The sequence below is a fragment of the Arachis hypogaea genome, chromosome 14 (genome assembly GCF_003086295.3).
Source record: "Arachis hypogaea cultivar Tifrunner chromosome 14, arahy.Tifrunner.gnm2.J5K5, whole genome shotgun sequence".
In the NCBI taxonomy this organism is placed as follows: Eukaryota; Viridiplantae; Streptophyta; class Magnoliopsida; order Fabales; family Fabaceae; genus Arachis; species Arachis hypogaea.
Window position 1 is genome coordinate 138412109 of NC_092049.1, and position 24426 is coordinate 138436534.

General features: G+C 31.4%; 5 protein-coding genes across 5 annotated transcripts; all 5 read right to left on the minus strand.

The window, feature by feature from the left end:
* Nucleotides 1-2821: 2821 nt before the first annotated feature.
* Nucleotides 2822-4395, minus strand: LOC112744562 (uncharacterized). Its single transcript, XM_025794229.3, has 3 exons — nucleotides 3793-4395; nucleotides 3285-3566; nucleotides 2822-3175 (listed from the first exon to the last, which is right to left on the minus strand). The coding sequence occupies exons 1-3, from the start codon at nucleotides 3892-3894 to the stop codon at nucleotides 3107-3109; spliced, it is 453 nt and encodes a 150-aa protein (XP_025650014.2). The 5' UTR covers nucleotides 3895-4395; the 3' UTR covers nucleotides 2822-3106.
* Nucleotides 4396-6007: 1612 nt separating this feature from the next.
* On the minus strand, nucleotides 6008-8379 carry LOC140178379 (UDP-glycosyltransferase 83A1-like). The gene is made up of 2 exons (XM_072215206.1): nucleotides 7117-8379; nucleotides 6008-6974 (listed from the first exon to the last, which is right to left on the minus strand). The coding sequence occupies exons 1-2, from the start codon at nucleotides 7604-7606 to the stop codon at nucleotides 6103-6105; spliced, it is 1362 nt and encodes a 453-aa protein (XP_072071307.1). The 5' UTR covers nucleotides 7607-8379; the 3' UTR covers nucleotides 6008-6102.
* A 1970-nt stretch (nucleotides 8380-10349) lies between these two features.
* LOC112744563 (UDP-glycosyltransferase 83A1) lies at nucleotides 10350-13064 on the minus strand. Its single transcript, XM_025794230.2, has 2 exons — nucleotides 12434-13064; nucleotides 10350-11433 (listed from the first exon to the last, which is right to left on the minus strand). The coding sequence occupies exons 1-2, from the start codon at nucleotides 12921-12923 to the stop codon at nucleotides 10559-10561; spliced, it is 1365 nt and encodes a 454-aa protein (XP_025650015.1). The 5' UTR covers nucleotides 12924-13064; the 3' UTR covers nucleotides 10350-10558.
* Nucleotides 13065-15026: 1962 nt separating this feature from the next.
* Nucleotides 15027-17578, minus strand: LOC112744564 (UDP-glycosyltransferase 83A1). Its single transcript, XM_025794231.3, has 2 exons — nucleotides 17021-17578; nucleotides 15027-15998 (listed from the first exon to the last, which is right to left on the minus strand). The coding sequence occupies exons 1-2, from the start codon at nucleotides 17502-17504 to the stop codon at nucleotides 15118-15120; spliced, it is 1365 nt and encodes a 454-aa protein (XP_025650016.1). The 5' UTR covers nucleotides 17505-17578; the 3' UTR covers nucleotides 15027-15117.
* Nucleotides 17579-20687: 3109 nt separating this feature from the next.
* Nucleotides 20688-23589, minus strand: LOC112744565 (UDP-glycosyltransferase 83A1). Its single transcript, XM_025794232.3, has 2 exons — nucleotides 23006-23589; nucleotides 20688-21932 (listed from the first exon to the last, which is right to left on the minus strand). The coding sequence occupies exons 1-2, from the start codon at nucleotides 23493-23495 to the stop codon at nucleotides 21058-21060; spliced, it is 1365 nt and encodes a 454-aa protein (XP_025650017.1). The 5' UTR covers nucleotides 23496-23589; the 3' UTR covers nucleotides 20688-21057.
* Between the last annotated feature and the right edge of the window lie 837 nt (nucleotides 23590-24426).

Sequence of the window (24426 nt, forward strand, 5' to 3'; positions counted from 1 at the left end):
TACAATTATAACAACACAACAAGCTAACGAATTTTTTTTCTTCTCTAACACAGTAACCTTCTCCTCCAGTACAGCCATCCTATGACGAAATCCCTCTTCCTCTTCAACAACTTCTGCCTCTTTCTCAATCAGAGGTCTTTTATCAAAGATGCAACCACTGCTTCCAATTCTAACAAGATGCTCATCGACCCAAAGAAAAAACTTGCAATGCAGTTGGTTTCCCTGTCAAAATTCCCAAAATAATGTACTATATCAAACCATTCAAACAGAACAAAATTCCCAGGTTTTTTTATCTTACCTTATAGAATGGGCAACCCAAAAAGACTCTGTTTGGGTTGCTAATCGTCTTCGACATATACATTATCGCATAAACTCCACAGAAGCATCTCGGGGCGACATCGTCCTTCAGGTCTCCGTCGTGCACAACACAAGGGTCTGAGCTTGAAGCAGAATTTTCTTCTCTTACTCCTCTGCGGCTTCTTCTCGACATTGCTGATGCTCCATTAGCAGCCATGGTTGATGCAGGTTGAGCTCCTCACACTGGCCTCCAGAAAGAACGCAATCAATTTAAGGATTAGGGATGAAATCAAAACGATGTAGTTTAGTGGTGCAGGGACTTATTTGTCCAATTTTATAATGTAGCTTTCCAGTCAGCAGTCCAGGTGTCAACCAGTCATGCCACGTCATCCGCACGAGAGCCACATCAGACTTCTCCGGCGAGTCTGGCAGAGGCAATTCGACGGAGGGACTCATCCGTCCAAGATTTGTGAAGGTCAGGGATTTAAAAGTATTTTCAAATGCTCAGGGACGAAAATGTCCGCGGGGCAAAAGGTCAGGGACCTATTTGTCCTTTTCTCTAAAAAGAATGATGATGAAGATAAAACACGCGAAGAAGAAGAAAGAACGCGAAGAAAAAGGAGGAAGAACGTAAAGAAGAAGGAGGAGGAGAAACAGGAACGCGGGATATAAAACGGCGTAATTTTATGCGCGCGTTATGTAAGTAATTTTTGTTGAATTAGGATTAACTTGGTTGGACTTGTTTGACAAAAAGACTTGTATGTATTGTGGGATGATAAAAATATTTGACTCTAACAAACTTTTATGTTGTTTGTAAGGATAAAAAGTGAAACAAAAATGTTTTTTTGCATAATAAAATTAGTCACTAAAATTAATTATTGTGTATTTTTGTATAAATATATGTATAATTTAATTTATTATTAGCGTGTATTTTATATTTTAAAATATATGTGATTTCTAACCAACTCTCTTATAAATGGGAGGTTAGTTATTTTCTATGATTTGTTCAAATATTATTGAAAAAATTGATTTGTAATTAGATTAATTATTTTTTTAATTTTAGTTAATTAAACCAAATTATTACTAAACTATGGTAAAATCCATTTTGTAAATCGCAATAAATTTAATTTTAAAGAGATTCTATTTTACAATTTTTTTTTATTTTTCAATTTATCCAATTTTCTTAATGTGCGTGTTCTAGAAAAAAAATTTAGAAAAAGAAAATCAAGAAATAAAAATAAAGGTTAAAAAGATTCAAAATAAAAACAAAACAAAAATGGAAAACTCGAAGAACAAGAATAAAGAAATTAGGGATAGACATCTTATTATTGTTCATATGTATAATGCTTATACTTCTCCAACAACAAGTTTAATTAGAATCTTATAAACAACCAAAAATAAAAAATTCTAATATATTTATACATTTGTGTTTCATGTGTATGTAATATATAGAGCTGTCATTCAAACTATATATATTCTCTGCTATGTTAGATATAAAAAAAATAAAGATTCATGTTACGTTTGAAACTGTTCGCCGTTTTTAATTCATTTTTGTTTTATTTTTTTTTAACTTTTATTTCCAATTATTTTTTCTTTTAAATTTTGTGTAGCTGAAAATCTGGAGCATATTAAGAAAATTGGATGGACTGTGAAATTTAAAAAATTGTAAAATGGGGCATTTTTTAAAATTATTGTAATTTGTAAACTACATTTTATCACGGTTTAATAATTTAGTTTAATTAACCAAGATTAAAAAAATAATTTGACACAAATAAATTCTTCCAATAACAATTGAACAAATTATAAAAAATAACTAACTCTATTTATGAGAAAGTTAAGTAAAAATTACCTAAAATATATTATATATTGGTGGCCGATTCTAGTCTACATACACTTAATATTATTAAAAGTGAAAACAATAATTTTAAGATCTTAAGAGAAAATTTAAGACGCATTAGGTCCAACACTAATTTTTCCAGATTACATTATTATGTACATTGACGAGGAAATATTATGATCATAAAAAAATCAAATAATAAAATCAAAATTTTAACTTTAACATAGCTCTGTAGATTTTGAATATGGATTTTGCTGGGTTATAAAGACACACAGATTAAAACTTAGTATTAAAAATTTAAAATCTCTTTATGTTATTCATCAGCAACTATTATTCTTATTTAGAATTCTTCACACAATGTGAAGAATGAACAAAAAAAAGGTGTCTAAGGAATTCTACTTTTTCTTCATGTATAAACCGACCCAAAATGATAAATTGACAATAGCTAACTGGGTTCATTGAATTAACTTCAAACATGCATGAGTACTTCAAACTATAAAAAAATCATAGCAGAAAAAGGACATGCATTTATTTGGTTTCATTTATTGCAAAGGATCTATGTTCTCCTAATGCCATGAAATAATGGATACATATGCTTCCGGCAGCATAGTTAGCAATTCGACAAGCTTTATATTATTCATCATCATCACTAAATTCAAGTTCAGATGGAGAAAGAGAGAAGAAGGGTGCAAAATGATCATATATTCATATGAAGACTTCTAGTAGAATTATGAATGATTTGTACAGTTATTATGAGCAAAAATATTGTAGCAGTTATTATACACTGTAACTTTTGCATTATACCAATGAATTATTCAAGTAAAACCTAGCTAATAATGTGTCATCAGTAACTAAACCAACAGTACATTAGCTGAATCATCAAATTATAAACTCTGTGACCAAGTTCATTGAATCAATCCTATCACTTATTAGCAGAGTCAAAGCACATCAGGTAATTAGCACCCTGATCTATCATTTGCCAGCATTATCCTTAGGGGGGTTTTGAATCTTTTTACCTTTATCCTTTGTTGCATTTTGTTCCTGCATTCATACAACCAAAACAGAAATACAGAATAAGATTATGTGCAAGACTTAACAATGTGAACCTCGTGATATATATATATAAACACACACACACACACACACTTGCCTGCATAGTATCTCCAAATTGTTCTATTCTAGCACCTGCACCATGAATAATCTCTGGATTTCCAGAATGATAACTTTCATGAATTATGTGGTCTTGTATATCGTCCATGATTCTAAATTCTCGAAGAGCACGTCGTGCAGCGTCAAGTTCAATCTCATCCTCTTTCATCTGGTTTTCATAGTATCGTGTAATCCCGAAAGGGAGTCGAGTCCTCAGAGCTCTAAAATATAATGAGTTTGCTGCTTCTCCTAATTCAGGAACAGGATCATCCTCCTCCAAAGCCTGAAAAATTGATGTTAGGTTAAAAAAATCAAGCCTGTATCCATATATAATTATATATCCTATGATTGATTAATGCAAGACACATGAATAAAAAGGAACCTTTAATTTTGGACTAATGCATTTTCATATTTTAAAGTTAATTGCACAAAACAAAGAAAATACATGAGTATTGGTCATACTGAACATTCCTCAAAAGATGATATACTATTAAAAAAATTTATGGTACCTTCATAGTCTCTGCATAACCAGGTAAGCTGTGCAAGGGGGCAGAACTACCAGCGGGAAGCTGCTCCAAGAGCATAAATTGTAATAATCTCATCAGAATCATATTTCTTTATTTCTCAAGATGATCAAGGTTATCAATTATGTTACAAATCAATAAAATTTTCTAACAATTTTCGCATGAATAAGCATCACAGCAATATATAACCGAAACCTTGATAACAGAACTAATAGTTTATACCATATCACTTTATTACAATGTGAATTCAATTAAAAATGAACATTTGCAATTTGATTAGTTCAAGTTGAAGCATTCTTGACTTCAGATTTCAGAATAATATTTCTTTTATTTCTCAAGATGAGAATTTTTATACTAATATATTACAAACTCAACCAAATTCTAAGATGCTACAAATCTTTTCATACAGTCGCAATTTCTGTATCTGCTATTTTCATCATGAAATTCTGAATTTGCGTGCATTGATAACAATCGCATCAATTTAACTGAAACCTAGTTAGCATAATCAATTTATCACATTACTTCAGCACTACTAGTTTGTTTAGTTTTACAATGTGATTAGATAAAACAAAATTTAAAAGAAAGAAAGAAAAAACACTTGCCTGCTTAGTATTAGCAGAAGGTAGAGTACTAGCTTCAGATTCAGATTCAATTACAGATTTCGAGAATTCAGCCAGTTGCTTTGAATTCTCAAGCCTATGTTCAAGAGCAGCAACTTCAATCTCACCCTGCCTGATTCTGTTGTAAACGTAATGTCTGACCTTAAAATAGCCTTCAAGAATTGCTAACATTGCGTCCGCGCGTTTATGAGGTTCAACTTGCTTAAAAAATTAATATTGATCTAGGTAAGTAAGTAAGTAAGAAAAGTACTGTGTAGTATTTAATTGATCTTCATGTTATTTCGAATACAGAAACAGAATCAGTCTCTAGATTGCATAAAAAGAATGAAGAACATGAATTTGATTATAACATTGAAGAAGCATCTATAGTGTGCTCCATATTAAAGAATAATTCACAGCTTACCATAACCATATCGCGCATATCTGAACCACAAGTATCAAGATCTTTGAAATAGAGAGACGCCATGCTTTCAGGTTTGATGCCAAGACTCGGATCTAAGCTTTCGAACAAACCTTCACCGTCTGGTGGTGGTGGTCGTAGCTCAGGTGGAGGGGGAGGTGGAGGTTCAGGTGGAGAAGCCATGTTTCCACTCCCAGCAAGAAGAAAGAAGAAAGTGAGACTAAGGAGAAAGAAGAAAGTGAGAAAGAAGAAAGCGAGATTAAGGAGTATTATGAAGTGATTATCGCTTCAATAACGGTGTGTTAGAGGGTATATATAAACATGGCTTAGTTAGTTCCAGAGTCTAGCTTACTCTAACTAACTTGAGAAAGTCCAAAACAGATTCCAGTTTAATCGTAACTAACTCTCAACTGTGTGCCACGTCAGCATTGGAGTTCTTACTCCTTACAGTGCAATTTTCTAAAGGAATGAAATAGTTCTTAAGATTCTGTTACTGTTGACGTGATTATATTCTGTGAGAAGGTAGTTAGGAATATTCTGGATATGTGCATTTAGAGTGGCGGGAAAGTCGGTTACAGTGCCACGTCAGCATTTGGGGGGGGGGGGGGGTGGTTCTTGCTGGTCTCCTTCAAGCGTGTGAACGAATGAAAGACCACGCTTCCGTTAGTATTATATTTCACTCTTACAGTCTTATTTATTGTAATAATTTAAGAGTAAGCAATCCAAATATCCAATATTGTTATTACTATTCAAGTATTATTGGATTACGCAAAGGGAGTTAACCACTTAACTTAGTGGATTAATGCTTAAAAAAATGTCATAATATCATCACTTCTTTGAAATTAGATTTTGCTGTTTGGATGCAATGATACGATTTGTTAACATATTTTATGTTCTGTTTTTGTTTCATTCATCGTCGTATTCTTTAGCATACATTTCATCAAGGGCAATACAATAATTAATTATTTTGACACAACTACCTAAGATGAAAATACTTCACATATTCTGATATCAATAAACTTTTGTTTGCTTTGTAAGGATCGGAATATTAGCTCCAAGCCTCCAAGATCTTGGGAGAAAAAAGCGCATTAGTTCCCACATTTTTTGTTTAGATCACAGCATTACTATTTGTACTGAAGTGCAAATATTTAATAATCCATAGGATCATCACAAAATCAAATATTAAACTTAAAACTTTTTATTTTAAGATAGCTGTGTTTTGATTAAAGTTTATACAAGTTGAGACACATGCACACTGCAAGAAATTAAAATGGCCTATTCTTTGAGCCAGTCCATAAACTTGTTGAAGTTCTCAGAGGACTTCCCTCCTTCTACAATGCTATTCATTACCTTCTCCTTCATTTTCTTAGATCTTACCCTTATGTTTTGATCTCCAAGGAGTTGATCCACTTTCTTCTTTATTTCCCAACGTGATATGATCCCTTTTTCACCAAATTCAAAACCCAACCCCAGCTTCCAAACATCACATATGTATGCCTTGTTATGAAGCTGGTCAGCAAAATACGGCCAGCACAAGAAGGGTACTCCATTAGACACGCCTTCCATAACAGAGTTCCAACCACAGTGGCTAATGAAACAAGCTACGGCAGGGTGGCTTAACACCGAGTTTTGGGGTGCCCATTTAATAATCTTAGCTCTTGTACCTTGAAATTCTTCAATGCATGCAAGTTTGTTAATGCTGTTGGAATCTTCACGTACAACCCAAAGAAAAGGCTTATTGGCAAGTTCTAGTCCAAGGGCCAGTTCCTTGAGTTGCCAAGGGTCGAAAATCGCGATGCTACCGAAGGCGACATAAATAACAGAACAAGGTGGTTGTTGGTTGAGCCAATTCAAACAAGAGAGGTCTTCCTCCCAGAATTGACCCATTGATCTGTACTTAGCACTCTCAATCAATGGCCCTATTGGTAGGATTTTTGGGCAAACTGATAAGGCTCCATGTTCAAGTTCATAAGTTGTGTTAGAGAGCCACCAATTTGTTAAATGTGAACATTGTGCCAACTTTACAATGTAATGATACAAATTCTTTTGTGTGATTGGGTCACCTATGCAGCACCAGGGCAAATAAGCTGTGTCCATAGTATGCATTTCTGGAGATACTTGAAATTTCCCTTTCCTGATAGGGAATCCTGCATCAACAACAAGGGATATATAACAATATAAACTATCAATTCTACATATACAAATACAAATAAATAACTTTGACTTACATAAACTCTAATGAATGATTAATCCAAAGTACCAAATCCAAATGAAAACAATCAAATTTACCATCACTATCAATAATTCCATCCTCAATGAGCTTTTGCAAGTTATCTTCCATGGCAATAATAGCTGCTGACAAAGGGATGAAGAGAGCCCCCTTGATTCCTAGCTTCTGTACAACTTCCAAGGCCCATGCCATACTAGTATCAACAATTATGCAAGTGAGTCTTTTCCTTCCACCATCAAGAGAATTAATGTCCCTTATAACCTTCTCAAGAGCAAAAGGCATGGTTCTCATCATTGACAAAGCTAAACCAACCAAGTCATTTCTATCTTCTTCAGGTCCTAACCCATCAGGGATTGAGATTAGTTCCACTTTTGACCCTTCAAGACTAACCTTCCCATTCATTGCACTCACCACTCTCTTATGGTTGAACTCAGTGTTGACAAAAGTAACTTTGCAGCCATGTTGTGCTAGTTTGTGAGACAAGTGCATTAGAGGGTTCACATGCCCTTGTGCTGGAAATGGAAGAACTAGAACATGCTTGAGGATCATGTTTATAATTTATGTGAAATACTATTGTTGGTTAAGGGAATGAAGTATCTACATATCTACTTAAATAGAAAGGTTTGGATTAAACAACTACAATTATTGAGGTGATTGGCTTGTTGTAACTTACACGAGAAAGTCAGAAAATACCAACATAGCTTTCATGATTGACTATTGATCAAAATACATAATCTGGGTACGAGATATATTCTTCCACAAAATCATCTAAAATTTAATTAATGAAGGACTTAAGAAATTAAAAATATGATATTTATACAGAGTATAAGATATGTGACGCAAATGAGATACCAATACGTAACAGAAAAAAATAATAAGATACCAAGGAGAGGAATATTGTTAAAACAACCGGTTCGGTTAGATAGAAAAACCGCCTGAAATGAAAATCGGATTTGAATTCAAAATCCTGGCGAGGACCGGTGAACCGGCCGGTTCTTAAATTTTTATTGCTTTTTTTTAAAGCAAAAATGAGCAAGGAGCTGATCCGAGGCAGATCTGGTAGTTGAGCGAATGAAACGGAGGAGGCCAGGCGACGAGGTGGGGAGGCAGCCAGGCAGGACAGCAACACTGACGACGGCGAAGGGAGGAGGCAGAGCCGAGGGCGAGGGCGGCGAGGGAAAATGGGGGTTGAGAGGGTGAGATCCAACTGCGAAGACGAGGGGGAGAGGTGAGGACTGAGACTGAGACTTGAGAGAATGAAAGGCGAAGGTTAAGAGCCAGGGTCCGGGAGACCAGGACTCCAGGCGACTGAACTTGTACTTATCAAGCATTGACACTTTTTTTTTATTTGTCGTGTTTGCATATGGACTCATTTTGGACACCATATTTATTGATGTGTCTAATTATGTCTTAATAAAAAAATAAAATTTAATGAATTTGAATTAGTCGAATAGTAAGTTCACTTTACTCATCTGCTTAAGTAAGATTTAGGGTTCGAATTCTGTCTTATGTATATATCAATCCATTGACAAGCAGTAGACCTTTAAATGGAGTTCAGATCCGCTATGGATTAGTCCTTGACGTGTCGGATTGGAAAATATCGTGGGCAACCAAAAAAAATTTTTTTGTCAACGTATTTAACCTTATTTTTAATATATATTCTTGAAATGAATTTAAAAATAATATATATTATTACTTATTAAAACAAAAAATATTTTTTAAATATTTTATATTTTAATATAATAAAATATTAAAATATCATTGTAATTTATTTAAAAAATACTTTATATTTTATAATATATACCATATTTCCGTATTTTATAAAAATTTTAAAATTACATGTGTCCCATATTGTATCGTATCCCATATCTATATCAGTGTCATCCATATATTACAGACTTGTATTGTTTTAGATTTTTAGGTCAAGGCTTTTTATTTTTATATTTAATTTTTAGTATTAAAAGTGAATAATAAAAACTATTTGACTTAGTGACTATTTTTGTGTCTCATAGTCTAAGGATCCTTTCTAGTACATCAGAAGGTAGAAATTGAACAGAATACATGAAAGAAGGAGATTATCTAGCCTAAGATTTTAGGTCAAGTGAGTAATGCTACCTTACTTGCAAAGTTGCAAGTCTAGCAGTCTACCTTTTCCGGTTCTATTTGAGCGAATTCAGTGGACCTTTTCTTTTCTGTGAGCCTTATAGTTTTGCTATTCAACATTGTTTTCATTTCTTTAATTATTTTTTTCTCATACTGGCCAAAAAAAATATCTTTTCTCTTATTTCTTTCTAAAATTGAAAAATAAATAACAAATTATTACTCAAATATTAAACACAACAATTAATTTGTCTAGAATTACCTACTCACATAAGTAAAACAATATAATATAACCAGAAATAATATAATAATATACTAGGAAAAAAATTACAACAATAATAATATTTTTATAATAAAAGAGAAGTGACCACATCCAATCTAATCCTATATTAATTATAAACTTTACTTAAAAAGTATACAATTAACAATTGCCAAATATCAATAAGCTAAGGCAGTCGAGCACTGCAATTAATTAACAATTTGGACAAGTGTATCTAACCTTGATTTGCCTTTTGACTTTTCAAATAGCTATCTATGAGACTATAACCTGTAGGCTGTAGTCACTTAACTAAATTGAATTCATCAAAACACATTCTTCTCCTTCATGATTTTTCTATGCATCTTGAGTCTTGACTAGCGATCAATGCTTATCAATTTTAGCAAGTAATCTTATAATTTGTGAAGCTTTTAAAAATATTTATAATTATAATTCAACTTAAATTCTTCAATTTAATTATAGATTATTGATAAGCTTTATTAAATTACATACTCTAATAAAAATAGAATAAAAAACTCAATATCTAATCCACATAATGATAATATAAGTTGAAAAGTGAATACTTACATGCAATTTTTTTTAGGTGAAGTTAATAGTTGAGAGTTATTAGATAATAATTTAGTCAAATATATCAATCATCTAACGATTTTCAACTAACAACTTTATATAAAGATAACTGCATCCATGTCTGTGAGTTTTTGTAAAATAATAAACTTGACAGTTCTGTTTCAACTTTCAAGCTCAAATCATGTGCTCTTTATTTTCCTTTCCTAGTTTGTCTACTTTCTTACTTCAATGTATCAAATTTTCAGATAAGGGAAAGCAAGAAGTTTACTGCAACTTAAGCCCAAAATAATAATAATAATAATAATAATAATAATAATAATAATAATAAAACAAAACAAAAAACACACATTTATTCTTCAATTTGATTATTGATTATTAATAAATTTAATTTAGTTACCACCATTCGCATGTAGTCGTTAATTTCCTTTCCAAGTTTGCCTATCTTTCTTATTTCAATGAATCTATGAATTTTTCAGATAATGGAACTATGGAAAGCAAGAAAGTTTATTACAACATAACCCCCCAACCCCCCCAAAAAAAAAAAAAACACATTTAATTTATTCTTTGAGCCACTTTGTAAACTTGTTGAAGTTTTCTGAAGACTGCCCACCTTCTGCAATGTTATTTATGATCATGTCCTTCATTTTCTGAGATCTAATCCTTATGTTTTGATCTCCAAGGAGTTGATCCAATTTCTTCTTAATTTCCCAACGTGATATGATCCCATTTTGATCCAAGTCAAACCCCAAACCCACCTTCCAAACATCACAAACATAATTCTTGTTGTATAGTTGGTCAGCAAAATATGGCCAACACAAGAAAGGTGTTCCACTAGACACACCATCCATAGTAGAATTCCAACCACAATGACTTACAAAACAAGCTATAGCAGGGTGATTTAGTACTAATTGTTGTGGTGCCCATTTAAGAATTTTACCTTTAGTCCCTTGAAATTCACTTGGGTATGCAATTTGGGTTTTACTATTAGAATCTTCACGCACAACCCAAAGAAAAGGCATGCTGGTGAGTTCTAGTCCAAGGGCTAGTTCCTCGAATTGACGCGGGTCGAAAACAGTGAAGCTGCCAAAGGCAACATATATAACAGAACAAGGTGGTTGCTGATTTAGCCAGTTCAAGCAAGAGAGATCTTCTTCCCAGAATTGTCCGAGTGATCGAAACTCGGTGCTCTCCATAAGTGGACCTATTGGTAGGATCTTTGGAGACAAAGATAATGCTGCTGGTTCAAGTTCACTTGTTGTGTTGGAAAGCCACCAATCTGTTAAATGTGAATGTTGCATCATCTTTGAAATGTAGTAGTATATAGTCTTTTGAGATGTTAAGTCTCCAAAATTGTTGCACCATGGAGTATTATCTGTGTCCATGATAGGCATTTCCGGTGAGAGCTGAAATTTCCCTTTCTTAATTGGTAATCCTGCAGTGAATTAAACAATTTTATGCATTAATGCTGCTGTTCTGTATCATCATCTATTATACAAAAGTGAACAACTGAGAAAATAAAAATAAAAATAACTGTCATAAAAATAAGCATTAATGCATTCTTGCTTGATTCATTTTAAGGACATGTTAATTTGTGCATCTACAACATGGTTTAAACTAAAATCAGTTTCATTTCCAATTGTGTTCTTAATATTCTATAGATTCTATGAAGTTTAGCACGAGTAGTTTTTGGGACTTATCCAAAATAGTAGGGCTACACATGGATCGGATAATATCCGCATATCCGCGGTAATTATCCGTATCCGATCCGAATTTTACGGATATTATCCGATCCGCAGAGCCATCTCCGATCCGCACTATGATAGGATCGGATTGCGGATTCAGCAGTGATATCCGCAGATCCGATCCGCAAATCCGCATATCCGCACATCGCATATAAATAGCATAGTTTAAGAAAGTAAACATTAATGTGATATGAATTTTAGTGTGTTATTTTATGAATTCTATGATATTTTGTTTTTAATTTTTTATGTTGCACTTTAATTTAGAATAATTAAACTTAAATCTTGTGTTATTATTTTGTTTTTGTTATTCAAGAGAACTATTATTGATAATATTTTAGAAGTAAATAGGCTTAAACAGATAAAAAATGAATTTTCTAGATATTTTTTTGTAAAAACAGCCAAACAAAATCTTAAAATAATTTTTTTGAATTATGCGGATATATCTGATATCTGATCCGATCCGATGCGGATCGGATCGGATCCGGCCTGAAAATTGCGGATATCGTATCCGATGAGTGCAGTACGGATCGGATAGAATTTTAGACTATATCCGATCCGATCCGATTCGCGTGCAGAACTACGAAATAGGAAAGTTGAGTAAAGAGTGAAGATTATAACTAATTTTTTTAAAAAGTTATGTATTATATGGCACATAATGCCATTATTTTTTCTAATTACCATAACTCTTACCATTGGCATCCATGATTCCATCATCAATGAGCTTTTGCATATTGTCCTGCAAGGCAAAAACTGCTGCAGAAGAAGGGTTGATGAGAGCACCTTTGATTCCAAGCTTGTGTGCAATTTCCAAAGCCCATGCCATATTCAAATCAGAAACTATGGCAGTGACTGTATTACTCCCACCATCAATAGAATCAATGTCCCTTATGAGGTTCTCAAGAGCACAAGGCATGGTTCTCAATATAGCCAAAGCTAAAGCAGGCAAGTCATTCCTATCTTCTTCAGGTCCTAACCCATCAGGGATTGAGGCTAATTCCACTTTTGACCCTTCAAGACTAACATTCTTATTCATTGCACTAAGCACTCTCTTGTGGATGAACTCAGTGTTGACAAAGGTAACTTTGCAGCCATGTTGAACTAGTTTGTGTGATAAGTGCATTAGAGGGTTAACATGCCCTTGTGCTGGAAATGGAATAACTAGAACATGTTTGAGGTTCATCTTTTCTGGTGTTTTTGGTTTAGGACTTTAGGGTAAAAAAATTTGTGTGGCCAATTATTGTTATTGGTCTTATGAATTCATCAATAACTAACCTCATCTTATATAATAATATAGCAAGTCAATGGTATATTGGCATTACAAAAAAAAGGTTTATTAATAGAATTTTAAATATAAAATGTCACATCAAACTCATTTGATGATGTGAAATTTATTTGTTACTCTATTTTTATGTCCGAATCAAACAATCCATAAGAAATAACAAGAAGAAAAGTTTGGATCAACCACCGTAATAAAATGAATCTATATGGGATTTGCCGCCTTTAAATTAAAGGAAAAGCCAGAGCTTGCAGTGATGGGCAAGTAATGTTGACGAGCTGACATGTTTGACTTACTGCTACTATTTTTGTTTTTTATTTTTTAGTTGTTACTGTTTTTAATTGAAATTAAACAATATTAGATATGGTATATCTTAAAAACAAAAGTAAATTTGACATTTCTTTAGTTACCCTTTGTTTGTTTATATATATTACTCATGTTAGTATCACTTTTGTAGATTTCATGGTTAAGATTTAATTAAAAAAATTTAGAATTAAAATTATCTTTTTTTGGTGAGCGATTAAAATTGATTTAATGATACATATGACGTATTTTTTTGCCAATAAATAAAAATAAAATAAAATTATCATACACTTAAATTTCAGAGTTAACAGCAACAAAACCTCATTCAACCAATATTTGTTAGGTTTGACTTTTTGTTGGTATGTAGGAGACAGACCACTATTTGATTGGTTGATTTATCTATATTTTTTTTAAAGTTAAAAATAAAAAAATAAATAGATCTCTAATTTTTTATTCTAAGATTACAAAATTTTTTACTAATTAAAAATACAAAACAAAATACTCATAACTTTTTAAAATACGAGATATTTAAATTTTTCCGTCCAAAATATATAAGAACAAATTGGTTTTCAAAATAACTTAGGTGTCTCGTGTTTTAGCAAATAAGGAACGTTTAATCAAAAACTTTATTTGTTTGAGATAAAAAAAATGGTTAAGTATAATTTTAGTCTCTAACGTAGAGGCCAAAAATCGATTTCGTTTCCGACCTTTTTTCACTACAAAATGGTCCTCCAAAATTTCAATTTGTTTTAAAATCGTCCTACACCCTTCCCCCTTCGCCCCCAAAATCAACCAAACTCAGCAGAAGCAAACCGAACAGAAGCCTAAACCCAGAACCCACCATCACCACCACCACCACCATTATCATCATGGTTGTCATCATCATCATCAGAACTTCCCCCAAAATCAACCAGAAACCCAAGCTGAACCAGAACACACTACCATCACCACCACCATTATCATCATGGTCATCATCATCATCATCAGAAGAAGAACCATCAACAAAATTGAAAATCAGAAGAACCATCAACCATCAGAAAATCAGAACTCAAAAAATCAGAACAATCAAAACTCAGAACCATCAACAAAATTCAAAGCTAAAAATCCAGTTCACAGAAGAAGACGCGGCGGGCGGTGAGGGTCGTGGAGCAGCGACAAAGACGCGGGTAGCAGTGCGAGCGGCGAGGAGCAGGAGCGGCGATGGCGAGGAGCAGCGGCGGTGGCCCTTAGCTTTCTCCCTTCCGATCTTTCTCTTCTCCCTTAGCTTTCTACTCTCTTGCTCTCTGTTTCCCCTTCTGATCACAGGCGGCGATGTGGCGGTGCGGCGGTGTGACGGTGCAGCGGTGCGGCGGTGCAGCCTTCCCTCCCCTCTCCCCCGGATTCTCTTTCCCCCCCTCCCCACCCCCCACCCTTCTCTTTCTCGCTCCCCCTTCCCTGATTCTCTTTCTCCCTCAGATGCCTTTTTTTCTTTTTTATTTTATTTTATAATTTTTTAATGAAGGGTAATTTGATAATAAAAAAATAAAATTGATAAAAAGGACGATTTTAAAACAAACTGAAACTTTGGGGACCATTTTGTAGCGAAAAAAAAGTTGGGGACGAAATCAATTTTTGACCTATCTACGTTGGGACCAAAATCATACTTAACCCTAAAAAAAATCCGAAACATATTTATTCTAAAGATAAAAAGAAAAATAGAACACATTCAATTCTAAGTATCTTGATCATAGATGTGTCAATTTTGAACCAGGAGACACACAAAATTTCACAAGTACAAGAAGAATATTCTTATTCTTTATTCATTGAGCCACTCCACAAACTTGTTCAAGTTCTGTGTAGATTTGCCATCTTTTGCAATGTTATTCATAATCGTATCCTTCATTTTCTTAGACCTTCCCTTTATATCTTCATCTCCAAAGAGTTGTTCCACCTTTTTGTTTATCTCCCAACGTGATATAATCCCTTTCTCATCTTCATCAAATCCCAAACCCACCTTCCAAACATCACAAATGTAAGTTTTGTCTACTAATTGATCAGCAAAATATGGCCAGCATAAAAAAGGTACACCATTGGACACACCATCTATAGTGGAATTCCAACCACAATGACTAATAAAACAAGCTACAGCAGGGTGTTTTAGCACCATTTGTTGGGGTGCCCATTTGACAATTTTACCCTTAGTGCATTTAAATTCATCAGGGTACTTATTATTTGTAACACTATTATTAAAATCTTCACGCACAACCCATAAAAAAGGTCTATTAGTAAGTTCAAGTCCAAGTGCTAGTTCTTTGAATTGGTTGGGATCAAAAACAGTGATGCTACCAAATGCAACATATATAACAGAACATGGTGGTTGTTGATTGAGCCAATTCAAACAAGAAATGTCTTCTTCCCAAAATTGTCCCAATGATCTAACATCTGCACTAGTCTCCTTCAAGAATGGTCCTATTGGTAGGATTTTTGGACATAAGGATAAGGCTCCATGTTCAAGTTCATTGGTTGTGTTGGAAAGCCACCAAGTTGTTAAATGTGACCATTTTACAGTCTTGGTAAGGTAATGATATATAAGCTTTTGCAAAGCTAAGTCACCAATGCAAGACCAAGGCAAACAAGCTATGTCCATATTAGGCATTTCTGGAGATAACTGAAATCTCCCTTTCCTAATAGGGAATCCTGCCACCAAGAAGTGTCACTTAGTTATAGTCAGAAAAATATAGTAGAAAATAATTATTAGAAGAATATTAGAGAGCTAACTTTTTTAACCAAGTAATCTTTTAAAAATTATTTTACTTTATCTTAAATTCTAAATTTAAAAATTAAGAAAAAATTAAGTAATATTTTTTTTTTTACCAAAGATAGGAAGACCCGAACTCGTAACTTCTAAGTGAATATGGGGAGACTATGTCGTTTGAGTTATAACTCGTTGCCAAAAATTAACTAATATTGATTAACTAAAAAAATGGTTTTTTATACTTTTTTTTATAGTTCGTTATTTTACTCAAATTACACTGGTATTTTCCATCACAAGACTCAATCCAATTAATTTTCACCCTATTTTGTGTATTTATGTAAAATAAGGAATTAACTAAAAAAGTAAATATCATTTTCGATACTTAATTATTTATTTTAAAGACAAAATACACATTTACAATTTAAAATTTTTAACTGATCTTCAACTATCCAATTAATTGGTCTAAGTGGCCCTTGTTATCGGACTAAGCAACTCCTGACACAAAAACCGCTGCTTAGACCAATTACTTAGATTGTTCGGATCGGTTAGGAATTTTTAAAATAGAAATGGAAACTTTGTCTTTCGAGCAAATGCTTAGAACCAGAAATTTTATCCAGGACTAGAGACTAACGTAAGTCATATATGTCAAATTGGGAGACACATTGAATAAATTAAAATTTTAAAAACTAAATTAAAACACACATATAATTTCAGAGATCATTTTAGGTATACACAAAGTGTTAATTCTAATTAAGCACAATTCTTTTAAAATACATAAATTTCCCGAGGTATCATCACCTAGTATAGATAAATTCTCCTAATTTTCATTGTAAGATGAACACATTAGCCAAATAAAGAAAAAGTGTGATTTTTGAAAAATGTTGCTGCAGTAAAATTCATAGGTAAAAATATATTTGCAGCAAATTCAATTTAACAAGTAAATTCGCAATATTTAATTTCTTACCATCATCACTGTCTATAATTCCTTCTTCAATGAGTTTTGGGAAGTTATTGGTCAAGGCAACAATAGCTGCTGATGTAGGTGTGAAAACAGCACCTTTGATTCCAAGCTTTTGTCCAATTTCCAAGGCCCATGACACATATGTGTCACAAACTATGCATGTAATTCTGTTATTCCCACCATCCATGGAATTAATGTCCCTTATGAGCTTCTCAAGAGCACTAGGCATGGTTCTCAGCGTTGCTGAAATCAAACTACCAGAGTCATTTCTATCTTCTTCAGGTCCTAACCCATCAGGGATTGACATTAGTTCTATTTTTGAACCTTCAAGATTCTTGATTGCATTAAGGACTCTCTTGTGGTTGAACTCAGAGTTGACAAAGGTAACTTTGCAGCCATGTTGAACTAGTTTGTGTGATAAGTGTATTAGAGGGTTCACATGGCCTTGTGCTGGAAATGGCAGAACTAGAACATGTTTCAGACCCATCCTTGTGGAGAATTTTTGTGTGGCTAAGAGAAATTAGAAATGTTAAGTGATGTTTGAGGATGATTTAATTTATAGAGAAATGCTAGGGACCAGCAACTTTTGTGATTTGTAGCCATCAAATAGTCATCAATCATGGTTTTAATGGTGTGAGATTGGTATGAGATTTTATCCAATGGCTCATTTTTTTTTGCTGGTTACATGCTGGACAGAATTTAACAAAGTTGCTGGCCCCTAGATTTTTCCTAATTTATGTATAGGAAACTAGAGATGTTTTTTTTCACATGTACATCATGTTCTTGGGCTCATCTTCTCTTTTCTCTTTAATTTGATATAAATTTTACAAAAATGATTTAGAGCAGTAATTCATTCTCATAATTTTCCTCCTAACTTCTAAATAAAAAAAAAATTAATTTTTTATCTTCTTGATGTTTTTAAAAAATAATATATATATTTAAAAAAAAATCTTTTTATAATGAAATCATACTTGAATTTTTGTCAACTAATTGTTATTTGTTAGTTAAAAAAAAGTGATTTATTTTAATAATAATAAATAATAATTTTGAGAAGAGAAAAAGGACTAATACATGAATAGTAATTGCACGTTGCTCTCATTTTGCACTGCCAGTCATAATTGAAATGCTTTGTTAAATTCAAAAGTTTTGAAATTAGCGGTCATTACTCATTAGTCATTACTCATTAGTCATTACTTACTCGTTAAGTAGTTCGATGACAATGTCTAGAGAGCTCAAATTAAACCACCGAGATAGAAAGAAGCAAATTTAAAACTGGTTTCTCTAAGTGAATATAATATCATGACGGCTGGAGAATATCGAATTATATAAATTAGGTTTTGAATATATTTTTTAGCATCTCACTGATATATATATATATATATATATATATTATGAAAAAATATTATATAAATTATTTTTATATACTTTTTATTTTTTATTTTATATTAAAATAATTGATAAAAAATAAAAATCATAAAATAATATAAATATTGTTTATTTATATCATAATTTTTTTTAAATATTTTTAAAATATCAATATTTTAATAATTTAATCGTTAATTTTAATTAATATATGTTATATATTTTTTAATTAAAAGAATAAATGACCATTTGTATCCATGAAAAATGAAAACGTTAATATATGTACCCATATTAAGTTGAAACTAAGCTTGTACTCACAAAAGATGCCTTCCGTACCTTACGTGCCACTCCAACTCTCTAAAGAGTAAAGACAGAGTACTTTTGTCACACAGAAGGCATTTTGCGTGAGTACAAGTTTAGTTTTGATCTAATATGAGTACATATGTCGATGTTTTCATCTTTTATAAATATAAATGGTCATTTATTCTTAATTAAAATTAATGACTAAAATTATTAAAATATTAATATTTTAAAAATATTTAAAATTTTTTATATATTATATTGTATAAACATTTTGACGAGGTTGGTGCATGATTATTTTTTTCAATTACAGTATTTTACTATTTCTCCACTTTAACTTTTAGGATTTCCTCTCTCTTTGCACACTATTACAAAAACAAATGTTAGAGGATCATTATTTTTTATTAATATTAATATTTTTATTAATATTTTATTTTTATATTATTAAAATTTAATATTTAAGATTTATTCAACATCATATTTTTTACATAATACATCTAAAAAAATATTTTATTTTAATTTAAAATAATTTATTTATCAAATGATAAAAAGCAGCACGCAAGAGGGATCGTCTTTCGAAAAAGACAATCTGATAGTGCTTGACTGCTTGATGTGGAGTTTGGAATATCAAGCCAAATATGAAATTAATATGCAGCACCACCACAAAATCATATATTTATTTTTTTTTCACATACAAGGATATATAAAAGATGCAAAGTTGGTTTGGGATTTTAGAGGAATTAATGCTCAAATTAATTTTTGAAAGATGAGTTATTTTTTAAATATATTTTTGATAAATTTTATCAATTAAATAAGTTTTTTAAAAATTATAAATTAATTATATTTGTTTTTTATTATTTTATAAATAATTTTTATTAATGATTGATGACGTGAAATAATAATTGACAATATACATAATTTTATTATGTCTAATTAGATTTTAACTTGATATGTTTATGAAAAATTATTAATTTAGTTTTTTTTAATTATATAAATTTTAATTCTAATAATTCCAATATAACTTAAGACTAAATTAATAAAATTTTATAAATATATATTATTAGTGTCTAATTAGATATATTAGAAATCATATATATTGTCATAATATTCTACATGACTAAAGTGATTAATTGGACATTGATCATTGATAAAAAACTATTAATAAATTGATATATAGAAGGATTAAGGTGATTAATTTATAATCTTTTGCAAACTAATTTAATTAATAATATCTTTTAAAAACGAATGTAAAAAATAATTAAATTTTTAAAGACTAATTTGACCATATTAATTTTAGAAACGAAACATTAGAAATATAAAAATAGAATATTTTGTTCATATATTAAGCCCTATCACTCCTATCAATATGTAAACTAGTTTATCCGAGCAATTGAAAATAATCGCAAGTGCTACAACAACAAAACTTTATTCTATTAGATAAAGTTAGTTATATAGACTAAATCACATTAAATTTTATCATATATTATATTTACGGTAAAATTATTTACACATAAAACTACGACGTATATATTAAACACTAAACACCAATCAATTATCATATGTGAATACTTATTTATTAAATTTAGTTATTTTAATGGTTAATTATTATTTTACTGTAAAAATATGTAAAATATACGCATTGATATACATAAAAAATTTAATTTTGACGCACTACTAATATCAAATAATTTTACATGTATATTTTATTATATAATATTATTATAACAATAAAAATAATTATTTTTTATCTTGATTACATGAATAATAAATATTTATATAAAATATTTTTACACTATTAATATATTAAAATTAAATATATATATAAATATATAATAATTAATTTAATAATTGATTTTTTTACAAATATCGATTCTTTTTTATGAATAATGAAGTTAGAGACATTCCTTCTTCTGTTATATATGTATACGTGTTAATTTTTTTTTGCCAAGGGTTTATGTTTATCACGTATTATAAGTTTTCATTGAATTTAAATTATAACTATTAATAGTGTGAAAAACCAGAAAATTACATTATCAACCTTCAATCAGGACAACCAAAACAGAAACCTTCAATCTCATACTTGTTATTTAAGCTCCATTCCACTAAACTATTTATAGTGGTTTAGAAAATGTAATTTAAACGTGTTAAATAGAAATGTGAAAACTCAGGTGCAATTTCACTTGAAGTTGATAACTGAGAGTTGTTAGATAAAAATTTAGTCAAATCATTTAAATAATTTAATGACTCTCAACTATGAACTTCACGTGAAGTTGACTCCACCTGAGTTTTCACCAAATAGAAAATAGTACATTTTATTTTATTAAAGATGAAACCAACACAAGAAGTTTCTGCAAACAAATACAAGAAGAACATTCTTATCATTCATTGAGCCACTTCATAAACTTGTTGAAGTTCTGTGTGGACTTGCCATCTTTTGCAATGTTATTCATAATCATATCCTTCATCTTCTTAGACCTTCCCTTAATCTCTTCATCTCCCAAGAGTTGTTCCACTTTCTTCTTTATCTCCCAACGTGATATAATCCCTTTCTCATCCTCCTCAAATCCCAAACCCACCTTCCAAAAATCACAAATATATGCCTTGTCTACAAATTGATCAGCAAAATAAGGCCAACACAAGAAAGGTACCCCATTAGACACACCATCCATAGTAGAATTCCAACCACAATGACTAACAAAACAAGCTATAGAAGGGTGTTTTAACACCATTTGTTGGGGTGTCCATTTGACAATTTTACCCTTAGTGCCTTGAAATTCATTAGGGTATTTGTGTTTTGTAACACTACCATTAGAATCTTCACGCACAACCCAAAGAAAAGGCCTATTAGTAAGTTCAAGCCCAAGTGCAAGTTCTTTGAATTGGTTTGGGTCAAAAATAGTGAAACTACCAAATGCAACATATATAACAGAACATGGTGCTTGTTGATCAAGCCAACTCAAGCAAGAATGATCTTCTTGCCAGAATTGGCCCAATGATCTAAACTTGTGACACTCTTTTATTGGCCCAATTGGTAAGATCTTTGGGCATAAGGATAATGCACCAGGTTCTAGCTCTATGGTTGTGTTGGAAAGCCACCAATCAGTTAAATGTGACCATTGTATTGATCTTGCAAGGTAATGAAATACAGTCTTTTGTGATGATGCATCACTAAAGCAGGACCAAGGCATATCAGTTATATTCATATTAGGCATTTTTGGAGATAGTTGAAATTTCCCTTTTTTAATGGGGAATCCTGCAGTTACAATCAAACAAAACAAACGTGAATGACAAGAGCTATGTAATTAGATTGAAAAGTATGGGGGGAAAAAATCAATTGGTTACTTTTTAAACAAATTGATTTACCATTACCACTACATGTTTTATATTTGTCCTTTGTTTTTTTGGTTGTTTTTATTTAAAAAAAATGAAATAAGCAAACAATTATCATTTTTCAGACCACTACATCAAGTTAGCATGATGATACTACTAAAAGGATCAAAATCCTCTAATGCAAACAAAAGGAAAGTATATATTTTTTTATATTAAAATTATAGAACTCATAATGATAAAAATTACAAATTTAATTATATTTCTTACGTGGTTACTTTACAAATATTCTTGCTTTAGAAGATTTTTTCTATTAAATTCTTAAAATACTCCTTCAAATTTACGACTTTCACCATTTTAATCCTTCAATTATTTATATTGGTGTTCGAAGTCGTTTTGGACACCATCTTAGTTCCTAAATTCATTTTAGTACTGAATTAATGAACTAAGTTTTGAGCTAACTCTGACTTGCTACGCTGGATACAAGATTAAACAATATTGTTTCGTTTTAGCAATTAAACAAAGCAAAAACGAAAAGAGAAAGAAGAGCAATGTGCAAATTATTATATCTTTTTTCATTCTCCAAAACGACCTTGTTTTTTATCTTATTTAAGAGGTAAAACGAAAAAATGTCATTTAATTATATGTGATGTGATGTCTTGTGTGATAACTGAGAGCTAGCTCAACATTCCATTAGTAAACTCAACATCGAAAAGAATTTAAGAATCAATATGGTATGTGGAGCCAAATTTCTCAGACGAATATAATAAATTTTGAATCTGAAAAATTAAAACGGTAAAAGTCATAAATTTTATGATCACTATAGGAATTTGGTCAATTTTCTTACTAAAGATTGGATCATTAGCTTTGCTAGAAAATTTGCTAATTCTTATTTGGTAATATTTTTACAAAAGAGAGAGGAAACTCACACTATTCGCAAATAAATTTGCAGGTAATAAATTTGCAAACAAAACGTTTAGTGTGTATTTAATTGCTTACCATCACTATCCATAATTCCATCCTCAATAAGCTTTGGAATGTTGTCTTCCAAGGCAAGCATAGCTGACGATGAAGGGATGATGATAGCACCTTTGATTGCAAGCTTTTGTGCTATTTCCAAAGCCCATGCCATATATGTGTCACAAACTATGCTTGTGATTCTGTTACTCCCATCATCCCTGGAATTAATGTCCCTTATAAGCATTCCAAGATCACTAGGCATGGTTCTCACCATTGAAGCAATTAAACCAGCGATGTCACTTCTATCATCTTCAGGTCCTAACCCATCAGCAAGTGAGACTAATTCCACTTCTGAACCATCAAGAGTAATCTTACCATTCATTGCAGTAAGAACTCTCTTGTGGTTGAACTCAGTGTTGACAAAGGTAACTTTGCAGCCATGTTGAACTAGTTTGTGTGATAAGTGCATTAAAGGGTTCACATGCCCCTGTGCTGGAAATGGCAGAACTAGAACATGTTTCAGACTCATCTTTCTGGAGAATTTTTGTGTGGCTAAGGGAAACAATAATGAGTGACTACTACTTTAATTAGGTGATGCACAAGGGTTTATGATTCGGGTACATATATATATATATATATATATATATATATATGTTTAATTATTTTAGTAATCCATTATTTTTTGAAAAAAATGTACGTGAAACATTATGTTTGAATTATAAATGTATAATTATTTATTTTTTATATTTATGGATTATTATTTATTAACTACCATAGAAAAGTTACATTGTCTGATTTTAAAGTAGTAATATTTATACACTTAATTTAATATTTATTTGAGATATTTATTAGACCTAAAGGTGGTAGAGGAAATAGAAGATCAGAGATACAATTATGTCATAATTATTGTGTGGCTACTGGCTTAGAGACAATAATGAGTGACTAGTTAAGTGATGTGCAAGGTATATATATATATATATGAGTGAATACCCCATCCGGCCCTGACAATTATCTCAAAAAGACAACGAGGCCCCCAAGAAAAAAAAACACCCAATCCAGCCTCTGATAATTTTTTTTGGGACTGATTAGCCCCTGTGCAAAAAAAAATAACATTGATTTTTTTTGGCACAGGGACTTCGTTGTCCTTTCGAAGTAATTGTTAGGGGCCGGGTTGGGTTTATTTTTTTTGTCAGGGGCCGAGTTGGGGTTTTTTTTGTCAGGGACCTCGTTGTCTTTCGAAGTAATTGTCAAGGGCTGATTTGAATTTTTCTCTATATATATATATATATATATATATATATATATATATATATATATATATGTTTTGAGAAACAAAAGTTTTTAGTAAAAAATTGCCTTATTTTTTATTTTATTTAATATATATCATAATAAATAAATATTAAATAAGATAAATTTGGACGATTTGAGTTGTTTTTAAATCCAAAGATGATAAAAAAAAA

Bases quoted from the DNA above. Each gene is read 5' to 3' on its own strand.
- LOC112744563 (XM_025794230.2), bottom strand. From the start codon at position 12,923: ATGAACCTCAAACATGTTCTAGTTATTCCATTTCCAGCACAAGGGCAT. The intron at 11,434-12,433 runs GTAAGAGTTATG...AATTCACTGCAG, and splicing joins TGGAATCATGGATGCCAATG to GATTACCAATTAAGAAAGGG.
- LOC112744564 (XM_025794231.3), bottom strand. From the start codon at position 17,504: ATGGGTCTGAAACATGTTCTAGTTCTGCCATTTCCAGCACAAGGCCAT. The intron at 15,999-17,020 runs GTAAGAAATTAA...TCTTGGTGGCAG, and splicing joins AATTATAGACAGTGATGATG to GATTCCCTATTAGGAAAGGG.
- LOC112744562 (XM_025794229.3), bottom strand. From the start codon at position 3,894: ATGATTCTGATGAGATTATTACAATTTATGCTCTTGGAGCAGCTTCCC. The intron at 3,567-3,792 runs GTACCATAAATT...TCAATTTTTCAG, and splicing joins GTTATGCAGAGACTATGAAG to GCTTTGGAGGAGGATGATCC. The intron at 3,176-3,284 runs GCAAGTGTGTGT...GTATGAATGCAG, and splicing joins AATTTGGAGATACTATGCAG to GAACAAAATGCAACAAAGGA.
- LOC140178379 (XM_072215206.1), bottom strand. From the start codon at position 7,606: ATGATCCTCAAGCATGTTCTAGTTCTTCCATTTCCAGCACAAGGGCAT. The intron at 6,975-7,116 runs GTAAATTTGATT...TTGTTGATGCAG, and splicing joins TGGAATTATTGATAGTGATG to GATTCCCTATCAGGAAAGGG.
- LOC112744565 (XM_025794232.3), bottom strand. From the start codon at position 23,495: ATGAGTCTGAAACATGTTCTAGTTCTGCCATTTCCAGCACAGGGGCAT. The intron at 21,933-23,005 runs GTAAGCAATTAA...TTGTAACTGCAG, and splicing joins TGGAATTATGGATAGTGATG to GATTCCCCATTAAAAAAGGG.